At 36.8% G+C, this 16,650-nt stretch overlaps 3 protein-coding genes across 3 annotated transcripts; 1 reads left to right on the forward strand and 2 right to left on the reverse strand.

Annotated features, from left to right (window-relative positions):
* The first annotated feature begins 1,435 nt into the window (after nucleotides 1–1,435).
* On the forward strand, nucleotides 1,436–4,100 carry LOC121793371 (beta-amyrin 28-monooxygenase-like). Its single transcript, XM_042191369.1, has 3 exons — nucleotides 1,436–2,452; nucleotides 3,293–3,480; nucleotides 3,628–4,100. Exons 1-3 carry the CDS (start codon nucleotides 1,507–1,509, stop codon nucleotides 3,925–3,927), a joined length of 1,434 nt encoding a protein of 477 aa, XP_042047303.1. The 5' UTR covers nucleotides 1,436–1,506; the 3' UTR covers nucleotides 3,928–4,100.
* A 3,704-nt stretch (nucleotides 4,101–7,804) lies between these two features.
* Nucleotides 7,805–11,555, reverse strand: LOC121796210 (serine/threonine-protein kinase STY13-like). The gene is made up of 3 exons (XM_042194994.1): nucleotides 11,255–11,555; nucleotides 9,726–10,722; nucleotides 7,805–8,331 (listed from the first exon to the last, which is right to left on the reverse strand). Exons 2-3 carry the CDS (start codon nucleotides 10,616–10,618, stop codon nucleotides 7,992–7,994), a joined length of 1,233 nt encoding a protein of 410 aa, XP_042050928.1. The 5' UTR covers nucleotides 10,619–10,722; nucleotides 11,255–11,555; the 3' UTR covers nucleotides 7,805–7,991.
* A 1,613-nt stretch (nucleotides 11,556–13,168) lies between these two features.
* Nucleotides 13,169–16,589, reverse strand: LOC121796211 (serine/threonine-protein kinase STY13-like). Its single transcript, XM_042194995.1, has 3 exons — nucleotides 16,271–16,589; nucleotides 14,771–15,731; nucleotides 13,169–13,786 (listed from the first exon to the last, which is right to left on the reverse strand). The coding sequence occupies exons 2-3, from the start codon at nucleotides 15,664–15,666 to the stop codon at nucleotides 13,447–13,449; spliced, it is 1,236 nt and encodes a 411-aa protein (XP_042050929.1). The 5' UTR covers nucleotides 15,667–15,731; nucleotides 16,271–16,589; the 3' UTR covers nucleotides 13,169–13,446.
* Nucleotides 16,590–16,650: the final 61 nt, after the last annotated feature.

The raw sequence follows: 16,650 nt of genomic DNA on the forward strand, positions 1-16,650 counted from the left end.
ATAATATTTACAATATTACAAATGAACCTAATTAATAACTATTTGTTTTCAAATCTAATTAAACCCTCACATTTTAAATTCAGACGACTATTGACGAATGTCATATTTATTTAATGTGAAGAATTCGAATCGCATATTTTCGATTATTGATTTCATGCAACTGTATACATATATATATTAAAAACGTAAAGTCATTAGGTAGTCAAAATTGATTTTATATAATGTGTACTTACAGTATCAATATGCTCACATGGTCACAGTCACACATTGAAATAAAGTGTATTTGACTTTCAAATATGAACGAAATAGTAAAATTACAAGGTTTCACATTGATGAATTTCAATAGTATTGAGATGAGTTTCGTGACCTCTTCCAAATGAAACTGCTGAGAAATGTGCTGCAGATTAGAATCACAGCCCACATAAATATATTAGGAATATAATATTTCTTGATTACCCACCCTTTTTTGAAGCCACCCGATTAAATATTATGATTAAAAATTGTATAGCCATCCCACTTTGACCTCTTATTATATTCGCACCACCCCCAAAAGTTGTAAAATTAATATTAGCATTATTATTTAATTTCATATCTTCTTTCCCACCCTAAGATTTATTTTTGGGTTTACTATTACTACAAAGAAGACGCCGTTTACTGAAGGCAATATCCGTCAGAAACTATCAAAAAATTGTTAGTAAACAGTATTATCGACAATAACATTCATCGATAATAGAAAATATTATTATGAGAGAACCTTGGTCTTGTTCATTCTCTAGTCAGTCTTTTGTTAATGCGAACTTTGGATACTAACATCTAATCCATGTACGAAGTTTCTAAGATATCCGTTTTTTCTCAATCTTTTAATTAGACTCAGACTATTAAAAAAATCACTTTACTGTATAGGTACACACAATGTCAAATATGAAAGCTCAACACTAAATCACAAAATTTGGCTAGGTCAAGCACACGACCATGTGTTTGGTTCTGGTTCTGGTTCGAATATGACGTACTGGCACATATCTTTATTTTATTTTATTTTCATATAGCTACGAACTAGAGGAATAAATTAATACAAAATATTTATAAAAAGCTCATAAAATCTATAGGAAAAATTAGTATAGTTTGATTCATGTCAACAAATCAATATAGTAGTCTAACCATAAATTAGTTTCACATTTTAAAAAACTTATACATGGACATAGTAAATGAGATAACCCATGACCAAGTGAGCCAAATACAGCCTGATTCACTTTGACTTGAGTGTGATTAGATTTAGCTCAACACGTTCATTAATTTAAACAAAATTTGATCTTCGAATCAATCTACAATTAAATAACTAATCGAGCCCATCGATACATGTTAAATTAAACCAATAAAATAAAATAAAACCGTGGATCTTGGCATTTCATTTCCCACATTACCATCTTGTATGCCTATAAAAAAACTCCAACTCCCTCACCAAAATCCTCACACAAACCACATTTCCATTTCCCCCAAAATCAAAATATGGAGCTCTTCTACGTCTCCCTCCTCTCCGCCTTCGTCGTCGCCGTCTCCGTCTCCCTCCACTTCCTTTTTTCCAAGCCGGCCGCGTCCGGCCTGCCCCCAGGCCGGACGGGCTGGCCAGTAATTGGAGAGAGCCTCGAGTTTCTCTCCACTGGCTGGAAGGGCCATCCGGAGAAGTTCATCTTCGACCGGATCGCCCGCTACTCCTCCTCCGTCTTCCGCACCCACCTCCTCGGCGAACGCGCCGCAGTTTTCTGCGGCGCGTCCGGCAACAAGTTCCTGTTCTCGAACGAGAACAAGCTCGTCCGCGCGTGGTGGCCCGCGTCGGTCGACAAGGTCTTCCCGTCCTCGTCCTCGTCCTCGTCGTCGCAGGAGGAGGCCATCAAGATGCGCCGGATGCTCCCCGGCTTCTTCAAGCCGGAGGCCCTCCAGCGCTACGTCGGGATCATGGACCACATCGCGCGGCGCCACTTCGCGGACGGGTGGGAGGGCCGGAAGGAGGTGGTGGTGTTCCCGCTCACGAAGAGCTACACGTTCTGGCTGGCGTGCAGGCTCTTCGTGAGCGTGGAGGATCCGGCCCACGTGGACCGGCTCGGGGGGCCGTTCGAGAAGCTGGCGTCCGGGCTGATCTCGGTCCCCGTGGATCTGCCCGGGACGCCTTTCAATAAGGCGATCAAAGCGTCCAATTTTATTAGGAACGAATTGCTGGCGATTATAAAGCAGCGGAAAGTGGACCTTAGCGACGGATTGGCGTCGCCCACTCAGGATATTTTGTCGCACATGCTGCTGACGAGTGATGAGAGTGGGAAGTTTATGCATGAGTTGGATATTGCTGACAAGATTTTGGGGCTGCTGATTGGTGGCCATGATACGGCTAGCTCTGCATGCGCCTTTGTTGTGAAATATCTGGCTGAGCTGCCTGAGATTTATGAAGGAGTCTACAAGGGTATGTTTGTTTATTCTCTCTCTCTCTCACACACAAACACACACACTAGACGTGCATTCGGAATCGAATCGGAGGTTTCGGTTTTTGAATCGTGGTCGTCGAAAACGGTTGGAAATGGAAATGGAAACGGCTTAGCTGTTCAGGCGGTCTGGTTCCGGTTCCGGTTCTAACATTTTCGAAATGTGAACCGGTAATTCGAGATTGAGGAAAATGGCAAAAACTGATGAAAATCGGAAAAGAAAGATAAAAATCTGGCGGTTCTGAATTGAAATTGAAACCGCTGAGTTTCGGTTCATAAATAGAATTGTTGATATCTTGTTTGGCTGGTTACGGTGCCTTTGGTGGAACCGTGACATCGGTTTGGAACACAAATCGGTTGTTTTTGAACCGGTGGCACTTATAACGCACACTATTATGATCCGGCAAAAATAGGTTTATTAGTAATTTAAAATTGGATTTTAGTAGTAGTAATTGGGATTTAATGGATTTTTGGAGACTTTCAGGTTAAATATTTTGATTAACTAAACTTAATATGTCAAATTAGAATTTTAGTATCATACAAATTGTATTCCGTTACTACAATTGGTTAATACTAGTGATATCTGAATTAATGTGAAAATTGGTTAATACTAATTGTCAACAGAATATGGTTTTGTTAGTGTATAAATGTGTACTTAATTAATTCATCGTCACAAAAGTAGGCAAAAAATTTATTATTAAGACAGCGGCCGGCTTCACATAGTCAACAAAACCTTCTTTTTTAAAAATTAATATCTTAGTCTCAAAAAAAAAATTATCATTATTTTAAAGTAATTGACATAATTATTTATTTTTGTGCAGAACAAGTGGAAATTGCAAATTCGAAAAAGGAAGGAGAAACGCTAAACTGGGATGATATCCAAAAAATGAAATATTCATGGAATGTAGCATGTGAGGTTTTAAGACTTGCGCCGCCACTTCAGGGTGCTTTCAGAGAAGCCATGTCCGATTTCATGTACAATGGCTTCACTATCCCCAAGGGCTGGAAGGTAATTTCACATTCTCATTAAATATATACAATTAAATAACCATCACTTTTTTTAATAAACTCATATACTATAGAAAGGAGGAAATAATCTATCACTTGTCGTAATCGATATGATTTTTTAACTATTGCACACTCATACGTGTTGTAGATCTATTGGAGTGCAAACTCGACACATATCAACCCGGAGTGCTTCCCCAATCCTAAGAAGTTTGACCCATCGAGATACGAGGGCGCGGGGCCCGCACCCTACACTTTTGTCCCATTCGGGGGAGGGCCAAGGATGTGCCCCGGGAAGGAGTACGCTCGGCTGGAGATCTTGGTGTTCATGCACCACCTAGTGAGGAGATTCCGATGGGAGAAAATCATCCCTGATGAGAAAATCGTCGTGAATCCGATGCCGATTCCGGCCAAGGGATTGCCTATCCGTCTTTACCCGCACAAAGCGTGAATAATCTTCATCTATTTAGTTGTTTGTTGTTTGTATTAAAATCTCTTCTATATTGAAATGTCAAAACTAAATCAAGAGAATGATTTATTCTCTCTCCAACATTTTTGTGTTGTGGTTGTGTAAGTTGAAATCAAACAAGTACTAGAAAAATTAATTGTCCCATTATGTACTTACTCTCCGTCTTTAATTGTCTCATTAAGAATAACACAGTTTAAGAAATGCGAAGAAATATAAATGTGCTATAATAAATGTTTTTAAAAAAGAAACGAGTGATATAAGTAAATACACGTCATAAGATTAATGAAACGAATATTTTGTTTATCGAATAAATAATTCATTAATTAAGAAATGATGATTCGTCCTATTTGTGATGTGGTGAAAAAATTTATTTAAATTTGACAAATTAAATTAGATTCCGCCAACAATATAATTAGGTCAAACTCGAATTTTTTATTATCCTACTTTGGATTGGATTGAATAGTAGTACAGGTTAAGAAAAGGAATAAAGACGTGAGAGACGAGGCCTATCATCAAGCCATGATATAGTTGTTTTAACTAAATTTATGTAAAGTTGAGAGTTTTAAATTAGTGAAATTAATTTAATATTATAACAAACATAAGACTTTGAGATTTGGAATCTAGAATTCAACATCAACTAAGCCCTCCATCTTTGACACTACATGTCACTAATCCTAAATAAATATTTAATCTCTCTCTCTCTTCGATCTTCCCTCTTAGTTAGGGGCATCCTTTATTTTAATTATTGAATTCTTCATATATGTGTGTTCGAATCACTGTTTTTAGTGGTTGATTTAGTCCACTCATTCACTTTAGAATGAAAGGAAGAAACTTAAGAGAAATTTAAGGATTAATTAATTAAAATCGATGTGCAACTAAGCCAAGCATTTTGTCCCATCAATTTAAATACTAATTCTTGACCATTTTCGTGGGGGAAACGCGACAATAATTTGAAAATATTTATATAAAATATAGAGTACGTTTTTATGATCTTGATGGATATGCTTATAATTGTTTGAATAATTAGGATATTCAAATTAATTGTTTGAAACCGTAATCAGCAGTTGAACGCAAGTTCTGACTTGTAATTGGAAAAAGAATTGGAAAATTAGGAAACTTGTTGAAAAAACATCCAAAAACCAGTATTTTGAACCAAAATCGAAACCGGAACCGATGGCATCCTTAGATCAAGTACACATATACATGTTTGCATCAAATGTCTCTTTTGCAAAGAAAAGGTTAATATGGGATAATATGACATATACTATATAAAACGTAGTATAACATAAGAAACTTATGGAGTCCTATTAGGCTGCTAAATAGCATAATTTGATAACTTTTCAAGTTGGCATATAAAAAATATCAACACGATAATATTAGTATATATATCAATACAAATCTAGCTAACATATTTAATTTGTGTTGACGTACTAATAACATCGTGCGGATATTTTTAATATGCAATATTGACAAGTTAGCAAAGTTGCAAAGTTTGTAAATTAAGCTAGTTCGTAAATTTAATTGCACCATTTGGAGATGTACGAAGACTTTTAGTTTCGTAACTCTTTCTTCTTCTTCTTACCACATTAATTACTACTACGATATATGGTGATCGCAAAATAAAACCATGTTATGGAATATCTAAAAAGTATTGATTTTAATTTAATTTTTGTTCTTGTGTTTTTATCACTTTTATTTTCTTTTTTCTAGACGTCCTAAGCATAGTTTTATTTATCATTAATTATGAGATATCTGAAACATGATCCAGAAAATGTTAATTATCTGGCTAGTACAGTCTTTTTTATTTTATTTGTATTGGCAGCTAGAAGTATTGATTTTGCTAGATATATGCACATGCATATGAGTTGTGATCTTAATAAAATTTTAGTTCAAATATGAAGGTCCAATTTATTTTATGTACTAGTATAAGACTAATAATATTGAGGTCAATTTTAAGATCCGTAATCATCTCGGACTTTTTTCATGTATACTTAGTCATTAATATACTTTAGAATTGTCATACATACATAGTATGATAGGACTAGGAGCAGTTCAAATTAAGTTCATTATGATATAGTATATGATGATATTTATTTCAAAACTTGATAATCATTTTGAACTTTTGTTCAATGTGAATGAAATTCGGTATTTTTACGTTCTCGGGATAATAAGGTTTTTATTTTTATCAATTATTTTGCCTATAATTATCAATTAAATATACGTAGGCTAGACCACTACACCACCACATAAGGTGAGAAATATAATACTCTACACCATGCACAAACGGATTGAACCTTAGATCTTTCACTAGAGAGGCTCTTATAGTGTCATAAATTTGTCGACTACTTGAACCTCTGACCTATTGGTTGGAGGAAAAACGTCTTACCAATTGAGCTGCGCTTCTTGTCAAGAAGGGACTCAAGTTCTCTCGCCAATATATAATTATATATTAGGAATAATTGTGCTACAAAACAATTTTCAAATTACAACGTGAGAACACTTGTATTAAACAGTAGTACCAAATAATTTTATTTATAATGAAAACTAACTACACTTACAAAAATAGGCACTCCAAGAATCAAACCCTTATATTGTGAATGCAACACTTCGTTCTAATCAATGTTTTAAAAACCGGACCGGACCGGCCGGTTCGACTGGTTCAACCGCGAACCGGTAGGCAGTCCGGTCCGGTTCACCCCTAAAAACCACTAGCACATTGAACCGCCGCGAACCGGTGGAACCGGCCGGTCGGACCGGTCCAACCGCGAACCGGAAACCGGTTTTTCAATTTTTCAAATTTTTTTTTTTTTTTTAATTTTGTTCAATTTTTCAAAAAAATTTTTTTTACAATTTGTTGTTGCTAAGACTTGAACACATGACCTCATCTCTAAATATCAACTTCTTTACCACTCCACCACATGATCATTTTGAAATATTATGAACATTAATTATCCTTATACATTAAATCTGAAATTCTTTTTCCACCAAAACTAATAATTCATATTAGTTTTGTATTCTTTTAAGATAATTCATTTTAATTTTATATTCTTTTAAGATAATTCATTTTAATTCTATATTCTTTTAAGAAATTGTTAAGTATAATATATTTCTTATATTTTAATTATATTTTTACAATCACTATATTTTACAATATAGGAGTTTATAATTATACATAGACTTTAATACTAGTTTTTAATATTGTGTATTATAGTTTATTATTGTATTCAAACTTAACGTCATTAAATATTCTAATATACTAATATAAGACTTGTTTTCTATAATAATACAATTAAAAGTATAATACTATAATATTTATTGATAAAACATGTAATTAAATTTTATTATTTATAACTAAATAAATAAATATATATGTATAAACAGTATTACGGTTCAACCAATGGTTCGACCAGTGAACCGGTTGAACCAGTGAACCAGTAACGACACCGGTTCGCTGGCCGGTCCGGTTTTTAAAACATTGGTTCTAATCTTATTTAGAGCAAAAATAACATATATAGATTTTATGTGCTTATCAATATTTCAAACGTAAAATGCTTAAATACACATGAGATCTATATTACCACTAAAAATAGTACTCCATCCGTCTCATGTTACTCGCACTATTGATTTTAGGCCGTAAATTTGGAATTGATTTTTTTAATGTAATTAAATTAGAATTTTAAGTGTAATGAGGCATCACTTCATAAAGGAACTCTTAACCTACACTAACATATTGATTAAATGCATTAATTCTAACTAACATATTGATTAAATGCATTAATTCTAACTTAAACTATAAATAGTGTAATGATTTTGTGACGAGCCGAAAAACAACAGTGCAAGTAACATGGGACGGAGGGAGTATCTTAAATCCACAGTTAAAAATCAAAACAAAGCAGTAATTATCATAAACTTCCTCTCCTCAGCTGTAGCCCAGGAAAGAGATTTAGCCTGATCATACATACATAAACCTGACACAAAATCAGTCACCTTTTTCCAATTCTTAATTATATGTTGTTTTTTTCAACACTTCTAATTTGTTCTCTGCATCAATCTGTAGTCATCGGTTGGCTCATACAGCACCTGAAACGAGCTTTCCTCACAGTAGTCATGATCTCCGTCTCTGCAGCCTCGAGCATTCTCACCACCTCGCTGAAGGACGGCCTAACATCAGGATTGCCATCCCAGCAGAGCGTCATGATCTGGCTCAGAGCAGGCAGGCACTCGTTGGGGATAGTTGGCCGGACACCTTTGTTCACAACAGCGAATGCTGCCTGAACGGCAGTCATGTTCTGGAACGGGAGCATCCCTGTGATTAGCTCCCACAGGACAATCCCAAAGCTGTATACATCAACCTTTTGGGTATAAGGCCGGTGTTGGATCATTTCTCTGCAATTTCATAGCACAAAGTTATGAACCATCAAGAAATACAGAAGAATAACACCATGTTCAGAAAGGGGCATTCATCGATAAAGTATTATTATACCAAACTCGAGAAGTGCAAGTATACGACCACTAAGGTAGTAAGGTGTAAGATTCAAAGTTTTGGTCTGAAGGCCATTATCAGTCTCTTCAGCAGGACCAATTTAATGGAGAGGCCTCACAACTCAAAAGGCTCAATACAAACTAATATCCTCTGTGAGTGAAATTGCTGGCATCAAGATACCACTCTACTTCTCATTGCTTTTGATAGGTTCCTGTAATGCATTACTATTATCCCACAAAAATTAAAAATCCCCACCAAATTCATGGTGGAGTACTCCCAGCTACGAAGACACCAGAATTCATTTGAACTTCTAGAGTTTGCATGTGCAAGTTGGGAGTTCAAATGCATACACTTTCATCAAATCAAAACTAACCTGTGATTGTTCTCCAACAAATTTGCCTGGGGGAACCACAAATATGCTTGAGAACTTCTCCAATCAACTACAAATATGCTTGAAAAACATCTAAGCTAATGCAGCAATTTCTATTTAGCTTGAGGACAGCTAGTATGCCAAAAATCAATGTTTTACAACTTGAATCTATAGTCCTTTGACACAGAAAAGTATAGGCATGCCAGTTCTTATTGAGGTGGATAGATTGAATATACCTAAAGATCTTGGCATATTCAAAAGATCACACAACTTCTCTTAAACTAAAGCAATTTCTAACTGTGTTGTGGTTTAAAAAGCGTAACAAAGAATAATATGTAATAACATCCCTATACCATGAAATAATACCAATTTCACCTAAAGGATAACTAAAAGCAGTCAATTACTCCCTACTCTACAATTAAGAATACACAACTTTAGACTTCAAAAACCACCAATAGGTCAGTGAAGTGAAATACAAAATCTCATGAAATTTCTAGCAGTGGGACACATTAATCATTCCAACACTGGATGAAAGAATTGGCAGGCATTGATTCCATATAAAGAAACATTTAGTGGCTAGGTTAAGATGTAGTAACATAAATGAAACTCTTCTAACTACATTACCACAATGCATTGTGGGCCATTAGCATGCCAAAAATGCTCTGATTCCACAAATTGATAATATAGTTGTCTGCTTATCTGCCCAAAGGCATACACAAAATACTTTTTAAGATCATAAGTTAAAAGAAGCAATTAGATGATTATTAAATCAGTCTACACTCTACAGTTCCCAGGGGGGAAAGGGAAATATACTGGAGGCTCACGATGTTTGTAGGTAGGGAAGAGAAAAGGAATGTGTCGTCCCCAAATGCAAAAGTATGATATCAACCGAATAAAAGCAAAGCTAAGAGAGGAGTAAAAACTTACGGGGCCATCCAACGGTATGTGCCTGTTTCTGGTGTCATTCCTTCTGTCTGTACTTCAATACGAGCTACACCAAAATCAGCAATCTTAATAGACTTGTCAGCAGCAATCAGAAGATTGTCAGATTTCAAGTCCCGGTGAATCAAATTCAATCCATGAACATATGCCATCCCCCTAGCAACATCTAGGGCCTGCTTGACAGCCAACTTCAAGGGCACTGCACGATTCTGACGTTTTGTCAAGAACTGGCGCACTGACCCACCCTTGGCATATTCTGTCACGATACACCAGACCAAGGGTTTTCTGCATGCACCAATGAAGCGAACAATATTTGGATGTTTAAGCGTAGCCAACATCATTACTTCTTGTTGAAACTGCTGCTCCATCAATTGTGCCTTCTCTGGGTCATTCTCTGGCCTTTCCAAAAGCTTAATTGCAACATCATCACCATTATATGTGCCTCTGTAGAGCTTCCCAAAAGCACCCTGAGCAAAAGCTGGTCCCATGTTGAGCTTTCTCAGGTCAATTGTCCACTCATCATAATTTCCAAGTCCTTCAGTAGGATATCGAGGATCCATCAGAGCTTGAGCGAGGGCGTCATCACTCAGCCCATGAGAAGCTCTCCCATGATTGACACTGGCAGCAACAGAATAGTCTTTGACATGCCTGAGGCCATTGTGACCCAAGATACGAGTGTGGGAATCATTCGACCCAACACTGCTGTTGTCTACTGACATCGCAACCGAGCCTCCACCATTGCTCATCTGCAAGCTCCCATAACTTTCAGTCGACATATTTGATCCCTCATTGAGCTTGTGATAAAAATGCATGACATAATTGTCATTATTATTGTTGTTTAGGCCTACAATTCCAGTAAACTTGGGAGCCTCCAACATTTTCTTTTTTAGTGTTCACCAATGCAATCTGCAGCAAGAAACCTCGACAATCTTCTTATATCTGCTGCATTAGTATTTCCACCCTCAAGCTCGCAGACCAAAACCTTCAACGACAAATATATAACAGTTTAAAATTTTTTAGCATACACTCAATATATCCAGAACCTTTCGCTTAAGCAACCAAATTAAACCCACATAACAGAATCTTTATTTTTGATGGATCATTCTCATAGAAATCCACGACCTTCCCAAACAAAACCTGTCTATAAATGAAATTTCTTACTATATCTAAAACAACAGATGAAGATTATACTACAATAACCACCAGAACTCCCCAAAATATAACCTTTTCATATGAATTCAAACGATCAAACCTAGATTCATTACTAAAGCCAATTTCTTCTTCAGTCAACTGAGCTGACCAGCATCACTAGCAATAAAATCAAAGAAGCAAGTATCCAAAATTCAGCTGTAACAATCAGAACTTTCTTCGGAACAAAACCCCCCTCTCAATGAAAATAGTAAACACCTAAATTACAGCAAAATTACAGCAGATAAAAACTTAATAAACCCTAAAATTCGCAAAATTACACGGTGATCCGAGGGCATAATCGAGAAACAAGTAGAGAAATGCACCTCGATCGAGAGCCAAGAGCCTAGGCTGTTCTCGCTGGCTACAGGTAGACGCGATAGAACTCGCAACGGAGCTCGGTGAAATTTACAGCTCTGACCCTCACTTCTCACAAGCCTGCTTACGTTTGCACATGAAACACGCAGTGATGGAGAGAGTAACGACAGATTCGGAGAAGGACAGCTCTAGAGAGAGAAATGGGGGAATCAACAGCAGATTATTCAGAGAGAGAAGATGAGAATGAAGGGAAGTATGAGCTGAGTTTCTCTCTAGTCTTCGTCTCCTTTTTCTCTCCCCATTTTTACAAATTTTATTTATCATTAATTAAATCTAAATGAGTAGTTATCCACTGTGGATCGTTTGCGTACAATCGACGTCATAGAATTTGAGTTCAAGATTTTTGATAGATCGAACTAAAATAATTAAATTTGATAATTTTCAAATTTAATCGAACCAGAAATTAGAAACTTACTCTATATGGAAATAAAAAATTGAGTAATTATACCAGGAGATAAGATTACAATTGTAAAGTTATAAAGTGGAGTAATAAATAAAACCAAATCCTAAATATGCTATTAATAAATGAGGAATATTCTATCAAAGAAGTAGGATTGACTCGTTTCATTTGTCGGTTCTTGTTGTTTATTAAGTGGGATTATCACAACTTTATTGTTTTGTTTTACACACTCACTCGATTTTACGATAATCAAGTTTGAACAAGATCGGCGTTGACTGCATCCACCGTAGTTGGATGTTTGAGACAAGCTGAAGACATGGATTCCACTTTATTACTGTGTGCAACTCTCAAAATTAAATATTTGAAGATTCCAAGTTGGTGGGATCGGAAGTTTGACTCGTTTCATTTGTCGGTTCTTGTTGTTTATTCAGTGGGTTATCACAACTTTATTATTTTGTTTTATACACTTACTCGATTTTATGACAATCAAGTTTGAACAAGATCGGTGTTGACTACATCCACCGAAGTTGGATGTTTGAGACTAGCTGAAGACATGGATTTATTCAACTTTATTACGTGTGCGGCTCTCAAAATTGATTATTTGAATATTCGAAGTAGGTGATTGTTTACACGGGATTGGAAGTTTGACTCGTTTCATTTGTTTGTTGTTGTTGTTTATTCAATGGGATTTATCAAACTTTATTGTTTTGTTTTACACACTTACTCTCTATGTCTTTTATTTTCTTTTAATGCTTGTGTTGCTTTTCGGTAGAATAAAAGGTCGTATTGTGACATGTGGCAGGAACATCTCATATGCCCACCAACTGAATTTGGAGTTTAACTTTTTCTTTCCGAATTCAATTGGCACATATCTTGGTTAACCATGGTTTGAATATATCGGATGGGGAACATTGAGTAGAATAAGTACTAGAGTTTACGACAATTCAATTAGAAAAGGATACACGTCAATTGCATCCATCATCCACTGTAGCAGCATGACGGAGACGAGTTGCATACCGAATTTGCATCAACTTTGCTTTAATTCATCACACCTCTATCACGTGTGCGAATCTCAAAATTGATTATTCGAATATTCCAAATTGGTGACGATCCTTATGAGGGATTGGAAATTTTCATACTTTCATCTCTCTTTTTGTTGTTTATTCAATGACATTTTCACAAATTTATAGTTTTGTGACTTTGTCTTTTGACACTTACTTGCTACGTCTGTTATTTTCTTTAATCCTTGTGTTGCTTTTCGATAGAATAAAAGGCGTCTTTTATTTTCTTTAATACTTGTGTTGCTTTTCGATAGAATAAAAGGCACTGTTACAACACTTGAAAGCAATAACTCATATATCTACCAATGTACATATAAAGGAGAATCATTATTCATCATCTTAATAAAAGGAAAAAAGAACAAAGGGATAAAACGACGTCGCCTGCTGATGTAACAGATCAATAGAAACTCAACTAAAGAGGGCAACTTTTTTATATAACACAAAGAAATGCATAAATACACAACAAATCTCTTCTATTACCACTAATTTGGTATCTCAAATCCATGAAGTTAAAAAAGAGAAGGGGAGAAAAAAAATCAAAACAAGCAGTTATTACCATAATCTTCCTCTCCTTTTCTCTATCCGAGGAAAGAAATTAAGCCTGATACATACATAAAGCTGACGGAAAACTTCCACTTTCTTTACCCTGTTTTCGACACATCTAGATTTCATCCTTGCATCAATCCGTAGTCATCGGCTGACTCATACAGCACCGGAAACGAGCTTTTCTCACAGTAGTCATGATCTCTGTCTCGGCAGCCTCAAGCATTCTTACCACCTCGCTGAAGGGGGGCCTGACATCGGGATTACCATCCCAACAAAGCGTCATGATCTGACCCAACGCAGGAAGACAGTCGTTGGGGATGGTTGGGCGAACACCTTTGTTCACAACAGCAAATGCTGCCTGCACAGCAGTCATGTTCTGGAACGGGAGCATCCCTGTGATCAGCTCCCATAGTACGATCCCAAAGCTATATACATCGACTTTCTGGGTGTAAGGCCTGTGCTGGATCATTTCCCTGAAATTTCACAGCTCAATGTACTAAGAATCGCTTGAACATAAATAAGATGCTTCAAGTTGAATACAATGATAATTAATTGCAGAAAGGTTTAGGCACATGAAAAGCGATCAAGAACCATGTCAAGAAGTTCAAATGCATACATCCGCAATGCAGAAAGATTTAGATGCTTGAAGACTGAAGAGCGCCCAACATAGAGAACTATTATGCCCTCTATGTAGACGCTGGGAGATAAAAGATGTATAACACGTCAAACTCTTATTTATTTTACTCAGGGTCGCAAGAAAAATTCAAGTTTACCACCACAAACTTCAAATTCAATGCAAATGTCACAAAATAATTCACTACGATTAGAGCACTATATTCCAAAATCATTACAAAAGAAGAAGCCTCAACAATCACATACTACTATAATGTAATGTTATTATTCCTGTATTTTCAAATTGCTGACAACAAGATGTCATGCTATACTACATACCTTTAAATAATCCTGAGCAAAAATATACAGAAGATGTGCATAATGTATATCTCCGCCAGATTCATGATAGAGCAACTTCTGGCAACTAACTAATCAATTTGTAGAGCAACTCTCTCATTATTTATTCAAAAATAACCCATTATATCTGCACTTGCAAGATGAATACTCATCATTGTCAATACAGAACCATAAGATATAGAATAAATGGGCCTGCCGCCTTTAGCTCCATATCAGAGGATGTAACTGAATGTAATAAATTACCCATATAGTATATAAATGGTAGTAAAAGACACTGAGAAGTGAGAAATAAAGTAACAAAAACGATAATAAAAAAAGGGCGAACGATCAAGCTGAGGAAAAAAAATTACAATTCCCAGGAAAAGGAGGGGTGGGGGGGTCACCGGACACGTAGGAAGTTAATAGGTTGAAAGGAATTTCGTAAGTTAAAAAGATATAAAAAACAAACTAAGAAAGTGTAACCCAAAAGGAAGAAAAATGTAACTTACGGGGCCATCCACCGATAAGTGCCTGTTTCTGGTGTCATTCCTTCTGTTTGCACCTCTATACGAGCAACCCCAAAATCCGCAATCTTGATTGACTTATCAGCAGAAATTAGTAAATTGTCAGACTTTAAGTCCCGGTGAATTAGATTCAATCCGTGAACATATGCCATCCCTCTAGCCACATCCAGGGCCTGTTTTACAGCCAACCTTAAAGGCACTGAACGGTTCTGACGTTTTGTCAAGAATTGGCGGACTGAACCCCCCTTGGCATACTCTGTCACAATACACCAGACTAGCGGTTTCCGGCATCCACCAATAAAACGAACAATATTCGCGTGCTTCAGCGTAGCCAACATCATTACTTCTTGTTGAAACTGCTGCTCCATAAAGAGCGCCGTCTCTGCATCATTCTCTGGCTTCTCCAAAAGCTTAATTGCAACGTCCTCGCCATTATATGTACCCCTGTAGAGCTTTCCAAATGCACCCTGAGCAAAAGCAGGTCCCATGTTGAGCTTCCTCAAGTCAAGTGTCCATTCGTCATAATTACCAAGACCCTCAGTAGGGTATCTAGGATCCATCAAAGCTCTAGCTAGGGCGTCATCACTCAGACCATGAGAAACTCTCACGTGATTGACACTGGCATCAACAGTATAGTCCTTGACATGCCTGAGGCCATTGTGACCCAAGATACGAGTGTGGGAATCATTCGATCCAACACTACTGTTGTCCACCGACATGGCAACCGAGCCTCCACCATTGCTCAATTGCAAGCTCCCGTAACTCTCAGTTGACATATTTGATCCCTCATTGAGCTTGCGATAGAAATGCGAAAAATCATAATTTTCATGATTGTTGTTGTTTAAGCCTATAATTCCAGTAAACTTCGGAGCCTCCAACATCTTCAAGTGTTTGTAACGTAGCAGCAAACAACCTTGAAAATCTTCTTATATCATCTGCATTAGTGCTGCAACAAGGACATACAAACAAAAATTATCAGCTTCATCCCACCTTTCCCTTGCAAAAGAAGAAGCACCCAAACAACATAAATTAAAAGAAACGATCTTTCACAGTTTCAAAAACATCTCAAATTAGACCTCCAACATATAAGTGAATCTTCTAAATACTTAATTATACTCTTCGCACTTTATAAAAGCCCCTTAAACAAACCGGAAATTTAAACTAAGTCAAACAATTAAGCCCTAATTACTAGGAGTAATTACTTCCTCCATCTATCCCCTTTCTTTTCATCCTGTTGTGTTGACCAAATCTGCAGCCGACAGATGTCATTTTACCATCAAATTATCCAAATTTCAGCTAAGAAACCAGAAATAATCAAACCTTCAAGCAAAATACAAAACCCCCAATACAAAAAAACACCAGCTTGAAGTATTCCCCCCCCCCCAATCAAACCACACGGGAAACGAAAAACTTCAGGAACCCTAAAATTCGTAGGCATATTGAGTGATCCGCGGCAAAAATTGAGAAATTAGGCGAAAAACAAACCTCGATCGAGCCTCTAGTGTCCTGGACGGCTTCAGATAACCCCGACAACACTCTAATGGTAGCTCGGGGAATTTACAATACTGCCCCTCCGCGACTCCGTCACAAGCCGTAGACGAGAGAAACACGCGAAGGCGGAGTGAAAGTGACGACGACAGAAAGGGAGAGCTGTAGAGAGAGAGAGAGAAGTAGCAGAGGGAGATTAAGAGAGAGAAAGGAGATGGAAATGAATGGAAGAAGTAGTAATGGCAAAGAGAGGGCTCATTAATTTAATAGTCTTGGTCTCCTTTTCTCTTTCTTTCTTTCTTTCTTTCTTTCTTTCTTTCTTGCTTGTCTTTTTTTTTCTTCTGATTTTTACTGAAAAAGGTGGAGGGGGATAGGGT

The sequence above is a fragment of the Salvia splendens genome, chromosome 3 (genome assembly GCF_004379255.2).
Source record: "Salvia splendens isolate huo1 chromosome 3, SspV2, whole genome shotgun sequence".
NCBI lineage: Eukaryota > Viridiplantae > Streptophyta > Magnoliopsida > Lamiales > Lamiaceae > Salvia > Salvia splendens.